The 8,947-nt window shown below is 50.1% G+C and overlaps 1 protein-coding gene across 1 annotated transcript; it reads right to left on the bottom strand.

Moving 5' to 3' along the window:
* Positions 1–2,512: 2,512 nt before the first annotated feature.
* BHLHE40 (basic helix-loop-helix family member e40) lies at positions 2,513–8,427 on the bottom strand. The gene is made up of 5 exons (XM_019428767.2): positions 8,034–8,427; positions 7,797–7,866; positions 7,429–7,536; positions 6,277–6,400; positions 2,513–4,993 (listed from the first exon to the last, which is right to left on the bottom strand). The coding sequence occupies exons 1-5, from the start codon at positions 8,111–8,113 to the stop codon at positions 4,137–4,139; spliced, it is 1,239 nt and encodes a 412-aa protein (XP_019284312.1). The 5' UTR covers positions 8,114–8,427; the 3' UTR covers positions 2,513–4,136.
* Between the last annotated feature and the right edge of the window lie 520 nt (positions 8,428–8,947).

Here is an 8,947-nt window from a genome sequence, read left to right as displayed (position 1 = left end):
ATAGAGATAATTCACACAAAGTGCTTAATATCGTGCTTGGCACAGGGAAAGTACTCAAAATATGGTAAGAACAATTGTAATTATCACTACTTTTACTTTTATTATTATTACTATCATTTCACTAGAAGGGCAATGTGGGTTAAGCACATAGACACGGGAGTCAAACTGCCTGGGTTTAAATTCCACTTCACCTCTGGAGCTGTGCTACCTTATGCAAGTTACTTAACCTCTCTGTGCCTATATTTTTAAAAACCACATAAGTGGAATAATACTCATACCTATCTCATGGAGTTGCTGCAAGAATTCAGTGATTGTATGTGGGGCGCTTTGAAGAGTGCCTGGCAAATTATAAATTCTACAAATGTGTTTGCTGTTAACAGTAGTTCTGTTATTATTATTATTATTATTATCAACAACCAAACTCTGAAAGTCTTCACCTTGGATCCGATTGACAGCCGCAATGCAACATTAATGGTTTGGCAACTCGGAAGCTGTGTAACTTCGGGCAAATTACCTCCCCTCTCTGAGCCTGCTTTTATTTGTCTCCAAAATGCGAGTTGTAATACCACCTATAATGGTGCTTCTAGGTTGTTAGGCTTCATTAACGAGCGATGACCCGTGGGAAGCTCCTAGCTTTTAGTTAATTAGGCCCTTGTCCCAATGCCCAGCTCCCCACCCCACCCCTGAGGGAAAGCGCTTGGATTCCTTCCTTCTGGGTGCGAAGGGGGGAGGGGGGGCTGCCCGGCACCCGCTGCCAGGCCCTATTCTGGGGGCCGAGCGATCCCGTGGCCGTGCCAAGCTTCCCCGGGGATCAGGTTTCTGCTGACGCGGTGCCAGGCACGTCTGCTTCCAGGAACCGGCAGCCGCATTTAGCCGCGGGCCGCACATGAAAGGGCTGCAGTCGGAAACGTGACGTTGTGTCAACAGGCGAGGCAGGTCAGCGCTGGGTGAGACCATCCCGGCAGGCCCGGAGGGTCACGCCCTGTCTGAAGGCGGCCAGATCCCAGGCCTGGGTTCCCCTGCCTCTCGCCACCTCTCTCCGGCCGCCTCGGAGCCCAGCACTTCACCCCCTCACACTCACACCCCTTTTAAACAGAGGCCCTCTTTGTACCCAATGGGCAAAGGACTGGGGTGGAAGCCTCTCCTCGCATCTCCCTCTGAGCTACTTGGAACCTGCTGCAACTGGGCTAGAAGGCAAGGCAAGGGCAAAGGGGGCAGAGAGACAGCTGCTACTTTTAGGGGTGTGCGATAGGGCAGGCTCGTGGGGGGGGGGCGGATTCTGGGCTGAGGATGTGTCTGAAGCCTCAAACCCTTTCTTAGTTGAGGTTGCTCCAACCACTTCCTTCAGTCCCCACAGCTACTCCTTGAGTTATGGCCCCGGAAAGAGAGAGAGAGGCATGCAAAACGAGCTTGGCCCTGGTGTCAACCCCATGTTCCATCTCCAGAATAAACTTGACTTGTTTGGGTTTTTACCAAAGAAGTCTAGCCAGAAAAGCCTAGCAATTCATGGAGGCATTTCAGGGGTTTAGCAGGTAGGAGAGATGGAGGCCCAGGCCCTAAAGAGCTAGGAGAAAGCGGGATTTCCAGAATTTGCCATCCGTCTTGCTGTAGAACATGTGAGAAGGGCTCAGGATCCTTATTTTACCTAATCAAGAATAGGCATGGAAGGGAGATGATGGGCCACCAGCTCATCTCTGGACGCCTTGTGCAGGGCTCCTTCCGTGACACCATGCTGCCTGGGGAGGACTGTGTTTTTTACAGCCTGCATTCTGCATCTCACACAGCCAGGCAACTCTCACTCTTGCCTGCTGGCTCATCAGATGGCAGGGAAGCAAAGTCCTGCCGGGCAGGTGGTGCCTTGACCTGGCTGAGAACTCCCTGGGGGCACGTTCCCCACTTAGGCTCCAGACACCCAGAGGGTTCTAGAAGACTCCTGTGCTTGGGGATCTGAAGCATGGCAAACCAGGCACTGGCCGTCAGGACATCCCTTAGAGGGAGAAGGGGAGAAGCAAAAATACTCGACCGGGTCATTTCCCACTTCTTTTCCCGTGGAATTTTTTTTTTTTTTTTCTCATAAGAGTGCTTGACTAAGGAACACCGATATTCATTCACACACAAACACACCCAATGAGAGGAAGTCCAGGAAGGATGTAGAACATAATTATGGAATGTTGCCTTCAGCAGCAATAAGGCAGGATATGGCAAATCCATTAGACATTGCTAGACTCAAAAAAGTTAGACTGGCTTGGCAGAGGTACTATCCCCAGCACCAATTATTATTGCATAATAATCCATTAAATCTTTTCTCCATGTGCCTCCCCCTCCAGCAAGCTCCCCAGACCCTAAGGCCCAACCATCCCACATTTTGATTTTCTGTCAAGTTCTTAAGGACCGTGTCAAAAACAGGCTGGGGTGGGGGACAATGTACTTTTCTTTTTGCTTAACTCTGAAAGGAGGCACAGGGTGACTATGAACCTCTAACAAGGGTTAGTTAAAAAAAACAAATTAAGTATTTACCTACAAAATTGACCAAGTTTATTCTGTCTGATTGAATACGAGGCACATTAAAAGCTGAATGAAATGATGCCAAGATTAAGTAGTTGTTGCCTACAGCCAAAAGGGGAGGGCAGGAGACAGCCATATCACACGACTGAGCTATTTTTAAAGATGCAAAAGACCATCTTTCTCTTCCACAGGAAAAGGATTATTTTATTAAGTATTTTAAAACAACTACTTAACATTGACTCATAGATAAAAATATTTACAATTTCACACCTTCAGGAAGGTTCCAAAATATAAACACTGTACCTCTCCCTAGAGAAAAAAATTATTCTTCTCTTCAAAAACAGGGATACATTCATTTTTCTCACTTTGTAGATCAAGTAATTATACAAATAAACATCTGAAACATTTTCCTTTCAATATATTTATATAATATATATTTATAACAGTTTTACAAATAAAGGCAATGACTTTATACCAAAATAAAAACAGGAAAAGAAAAAGTTAAAACACGATCGGCGATCAAGCATAGTGCATTTTGAAAAGCTGGTGCAGGGCTAGCTGGACAAGTCAGAAAACAAGTACTCTGGACCAAAAATAAAACTTCTTTGAAGGAGACAGAATCCTTTTTAGCAATAAGGACGCTCCCTATGCCGTCGGTGAGGGGAATTAGCCTGCAGAAAGGATCTTGCTGTGCCGAGAGCTGGTTAGGCCTTTAAGCTAAGCTTGGTGAAAAGCAGTTTTAAGGATAGAACTGAAACCCGAATCTAGCTCTGCTTGTTGAAGGTAGCAGTTTGTTACTTGGCTTTATGCATTTTGGGGGTACTGGAACTTAGGCACCTGCGTCTCTTAGACCCTGCTTTGGTTCTCCAGACAGCGAGATTGTTTTCTAGGTGAGACCTAGAAACAGGTGCCAGAGGCCCCAGGGACTCCTCCCTCATTCCCTGGCAGCTCAGCTTTATCAGGGGGCCCTTTTCAGTTCCTTATTAAGCTAATCACTGCGAAAGCCTGAGTAGGGAACTACATTCTCTTTATTCATCAGAGGCAGGGGTGGGGGGCAGACCTGTAGAAATCTCCCCAAACCACTACCGTGCTATGCCAGTGTCTGCTACCTCACCGCTTAGCAGAAAGCTCAGTGTGGCTGCCCTCTCCCCATTTGGTGAGTCACGGCAACAATAAAAGGGAGAAGGGTGGGGTCATAAGAGCTGGCTGGGAACTGCGCTCTGGAAAGCCCTCTTTTGAAAGTACCTTTTTCTCAAAGCCACAGACCCGGCTCCCAAAATGAAGACTGACTCACAGACCAAGAGTCTGAAGCTTTTGAATATCCAACTGATTTGTATGTTATCGGAGGGGGCTATTTTCTGGGTGGGGGAAAGCCCAGAGGTCTGCTACAATCCCCCCTATATCTCCTGATGTCAGGCAATCCTTCATATCTTCCCTATGCCAAAAGGAGCTTTAATGTTCTATACCAACCCACCAATGCACACGCGTGCATGTGCACACACATGTACCCCAAATCTTCTCTCCATGCCTCAGATTCTCTCAGCATACACACTAGAACAATCTTGCTGCAGTCACACTTTGTGGGGGGGGGGGTGAAGTAGGGAGGAAAGAGAGCAGAGTGGCAGGGTCCCTTAGTCTTTGGTTTCTAAGTTTAAAGGGGGGATCTGCTTCAAAGCCTGGAGCAGGGCAGAAGAGTCGATGGCTGGATGGGCTGGCAAGGGAGAAGGGAGTCTCTGGGGCATGAGCAAGGGGGCTGAGATCTTGTCTGGGTTCATGAAGCTGGTGAGGGCTGCAGCAGAGGCGTTGAGGCCTGGGTACAACACTGGGACGGAGGTGGGATACCAGCACTTCTCCAGCATGGGTAAGTAGGCGGTTGCGGATGGCGGGATCAGATAGAAGGGCAGACAGAAGGGAGGTTGGTGTGGGTGCGGGCCCAGGAACGGGGAGCTGATCAGGTCACTGCCAGTGAAATGGCCTTCATCATCTGACAGCTGCATTCTGCTCTTTTTCGTTGGTGGTTCTTCAGATTCTTGCTTAATAACACCGATCCTTTCTCCCATGGTGAACCTACGTCCGTGATCACTTTTGAAGTACGGCTGCTCACCACGTAAGTCACTCTTCTCGGACTCTCCTCCGTAGCCACTGTCTGTGTCCGTGTCACTGCCACTCTGCTCCCCACTCGAGTGAGCAAAAGTCCGCTGGATGACCGGCACACAGTTTTTCCCAGGGCCTTCGGAGCCTTTGGCTAGGGAGCTGGGTTTCTCCTTGAAGTCCATGGCTTTGGGAGCTGGGTCCGACGGCTTCCTGGAGGTACCACCCTGTAGCAGCTCTGAGACCACACGGTGAAGGTGGGTGACAAGCTGTGAAGACTTCAGGTCCCGAGTGTTCTCATGCTTGGCCAGGTACTGAAGCACCTCCCGGGCACACGTCTGGAAACCTGAGCAGAACATCTCTTGACCTGCTTCCACATTTCTCCCCGACAGCTCACCTGGATCAACACAGATCCAAAGGAAGACATTTCAGAAGGCCCTGTGGTTCAGCCGCATCCCATACCTCAAAGACTGAGAGCTTTCCTTTTTTTTTAACAGCACCTGCTGCTTTGTGTCCCTAACTCCAAAAGTAATCTCAGAAAAAATGTGGATTACACCGAGAAGTATAAATACAACAAAAATAACCCATTATCCTGCCACCCAGAGGTAAACTATGAGTTGTGATGGCTACATAATATCCCATCATAGAAACAGAACATAATTTATAGAGATGGACTATTTTCCCTCTTTTTCAATTTAGAGCTTGTTCCCGCATCCTCCTATGTTTATAACAAGAGTCATTTTACAGAACATCAACCCTACCATATTGCACAGAGACCAGTCAAAAAATGAGATGAAGAATAAAGGAACAATGTCCCCTAAGTAAGCTTATTTTCAATTATAAAAGTTACAGCCATGCTGGGATCTTTACATTTCAAAGCTATTTCAAAGCCTTTTCCATGTATTCTATCCCCAACCCCCAAGAAATTAGGTATGTTCATCTTCCTATTTTCCATGAGGGAACTGGCAGAAAAAAAGCACTTGCTAGGTTTTGGGGATTCTCATCGTACTAGTCTTGGAAAGATGGGGGAGAAGAATGGAACGAGGCAGTGGGTAGAAGAACTTCTCCCCAGTCTGTTCAGTATTATTTGGAACGGGTGAAACTAGAAGGTTACAAGGTGCCTGTGATTCTCTGGAAGTCAGTAGAAACTAATGATGAAACTTCAGTGGTTTCATTAGATTGTGCAATGCACCGAGATACCTAGTGGCTATTCAGGGAACCACATGAAATGCAGGAAAAACTCCTGCTGTCATCCTGCCAGGATCATACCACACACGGAGTGATAAGGAAGTACAGAAACAGGAAAACACTGGGGCATACCCATGATTTATTCTCCAGTGAAAGAGGACGAAGAAGACCGACTGTAAAACACCCACGATACAAATTAGAGGTGCCTTGGCATTTTAAACAGGAGGGGGAAAATGTCCCAGAACCCAGAAACCCTTAAACCAAAATGCCACAGAAATATTTTATCATTTGACTAATACCTATTCATGCCAGGTGGCACACAGCAACATTCCAAATGAAAAGTCTGACCTTTTAGGAGAGATAAAATGACATCTCCCCCAACGAATGTGCATAAGCAATTTGTTGTAGGAATGTTTTTTATACCAGATGTTGAGCCCACAGGCTATTTGCGCTACAACTCTTAGGTGATGGTAACCAGACTCGGGCACTCACCAGCTTGTAAACCGCTCTGCAGGGCAATGATTTTCTGCTGCTGCTGATCAATTAGGTTTGTTAGTGCTTTCACATGCTTCAACGTAAGTTCAAGAACCACTGCTTTTTCCAAGTGACCCAAAGTCTGGAATAAAAAGAGCCTTAGTCAGCAGTGAGCTTTGAGAAGTCCCACCTCTGGGACACTTATTAGCAATGGGAAACATCTCTAAAGGGAAAAAGAAAAAAAAAAAAGAAAGAGAAAGAAAGAAGGAAAGAAAGAAAGGAAGGAAGGAAGAAAGGAGGGAAGAAAGAAGGAAAGAAAGGAAGAAAGGAAGGAAGAAAGAAAGAAACAGCCTTTCCTGGTTGACTACATTTAGTTTTAAGTTTGGAGATGATGTTTTTAAAAAGTGTGTGTGTATACGTCAATACATATGCACACACTTCTGATTAAAGAATAAAAAAGAAGTGTCATTTATCTTTGGAGGCATTTTGGAAGAGGCAGCTACATCAGCTCTGACAGATAAATTTCTCCAGCAGCCACTGCTGACCTTAACTCAGGGGAATCCGGAGATAACATTTCTCTGCCGTGGTGTCAACCTGAGGAGGGACTTCTACCGTGTCTGGCAGCCAAGAGGCTTCCCCTAGCTTCTTTCCTGACACCCTTTCATAACTTGCAGCTCATCCAGCCTTTTACTTCCTCCTTAAACACATTTTTTTCCCCTTTCCCCAACCAAAGGCTGCCAAGCCGTTGGCTACTGACAAGAAAGGACAGGACATAGAAATCACGCACCAAAAACAAGTACTCTTTATTTTTAAAAAGGAAAAGGTGGCGAGAAAGGGGTAAATAAAATCTGTGTGTTGCTTGGTTTTACCCAAGTTAGCAAAACTAAAAAACCTTGAAAATCACCAGAAAGGAAAGGCTTAGACTCTTGAAAACGAAGGCTAGTTGGTACTGGAGCCAACTTGGAGAAGCCCAAGTGGTTCTCACTTCATTTGCTGAGGACGCCAGAAAATTCCAGGGCTGGGGAAGGGTACCCCCAAACAGAGCAACCCGCCAGCTCCGAGCCGGCCATCTGCTCTGCAGTTCCCTGAGGGGCCTGCAGGCGGCGAGTGACCCCCGCCCGCCCTCTGGGCAGAAGAGCTGCCTTGGAGAGGGGCCAGCTTCTCACTTACTGTAAGTTTGAGATGTTCGGGTAGGAGATCCTTCAGCTGGGCGATGCACTCGTTAATCCGGTCACGTCTCTTTTTCTCGATGAGCCGGTGCGGCAGTTTGTAGGTCTCCTGCGAGGCGCACGGGGAGGCGGTGGGCGCCAGACGAAGCGGGTAGTGAAGCCCCTCTCCTCCCTCACCCGGCAGCGGGATAAGAGTTGGGGCAGCGAAGTCACACCCAGAACCACTTTCTGTCCCTTCTTCTCCAAGCATTTAATAGAACCACCGATCCCACACCGTGCATATACCCCCGCCAAGCTCAAAGTGAGAAAACTTTTCTTGGAAACTGCGCGCGCCAGGGGCTGGGGTCCCGAGAGGTGCGGTGTTCTTACCTTGCTGTCCTCGCTCCGCTTTATCCCCCTCTTCGACTTGAACACTTGGTACATGTGGGCAAAATCCATCCTGCAGGGAGAGGGGCCAGGTAGGGTCGTGACTTTGCGTGCGCACAGGCTGCAGGAACCCTGGCGGGTAAGAGCCCCCGGATGCGCCCGAAGCTGCTCCGAGTTGAGAGCGGCGCAGAATGTAGGGTTGGAGCCGAGGCTTGAAGGCGCCAGGGAGTGCCAACTTACCCAGGTAGGTCTCCGGGCTCCAGTCCTGGAGCTTTGGGCAGGCAGGCAGGGGGCGGTTGCGCGCTGGGGATCCGCTCCATGGCGCGGCGAGCCGGGGCCACTGTGCACTCCTGTCTGCAGTAGCGGAACGTCGGGGTGAGGACTGTCCTGCAAGGGGCTTCCGGGAGGTCTCTCCGCAAGGGTTCCTCTGAGTCTGAGCTCTGAAATCCGCTGGGCTGCGGGGCGCTGCGGCTTTGAGGTGCTGCTTCAGTTGGGGGCGTGCATGGTGTCCCCGCGGCCTCTGGCTCCGGCTCTGCGCACAGACTGGCGGTGTGTGCTCCCTGCGCCGTCTGCGCGGTGCGAGCCAAGTGAATGAGAAGTGGGGCGGGCGGGGAGGCGGGAGGGAGCGCGGAGGGGGGGGCGGTTAGGGCGGAGGGGGGTGGGGGGGCGAGCTGAGGAGTAATGGAGAGGCTGCGGGCTGGGTTAAATGGGAGCGAGTGGGTGGGTTGGAGCTACGTGTTCTACCCTGTGACTCCAGGCACGTCTGGCCGCTGCCAGGGAGGGAAGGAGCGACCTGCCCGCCCTCCCCCGGCTTCATCACATGAGTCTCACGTGTTGGACAACGCTCCCGCGGCTGCGAGGGAGCCCCCACCCCCAGTCCCGGCCCCCAGGTGTCTGCGGCTGCGGCTGCCTTTCCCCGAAGAGGGGGTGGCAGCGCGGTCCGGGTCCTGCCCAGCCGGGTGGGGGGCGCGGAAGCTGGAAGGGGCCGGGGAGTCGCTGGGGCCGGGTGGGGGGGGGGGGGTTAGTAACGTGGGCGAACCTGCCCCAGGGAAATGAAGTAAGTTCCCGTCTCCTGGGAGGGAACGGGGGAGGACGGATCCGCCCGCGTCTGACTCAAGCCGGGAGAGGAATATCCCCTCGCTCGCTCCAGCCCA

Source organism: Panthera pardus, unplaced genomic scaffold (genome assembly GCF_024362965.1).
Source record: "Panthera pardus isolate Hobbes unplaced genomic scaffold, ASM2436296v1 HiC_scaffold_8, whole genome shotgun sequence".
Classification (NCBI taxonomy): domain Eukaryota; kingdom Metazoa; phylum Chordata; class Mammalia; order Carnivora; family Felidae; genus Panthera; species Panthera pardus.
This window is presented reverse-complemented; position numbering and strand designations above follow the sequence as displayed.

What these genes read in the sequence shown, in the direction of transcription:
- BHLHE40 (XM_019428767.2), bottom strand. Translation starts at nt 8,113, where the DNA reads ATGGAGCGGATCCCCAGCGCGCAACCGCCCCCTGCCTGCCTGCCCAAA. An exon ending in CCGAACATCTCAAACTTACA is followed by an intron (nt 6,401 to 7,428) that starts GTAAGTGAGAAG and finishes TTTTTATTCCAG; the next exon opens with ACTTTGGGTCACTTGGAAAA. An exon ending in GCAGAGCGGTTTACAAGCTG is followed by an intron (nt 4,994 to 6,276) that starts GTGAGTGCCCGA and finishes GTGTTGATCCAG; the next exon opens with GTGAGCTGTCGGGGAGAAAT.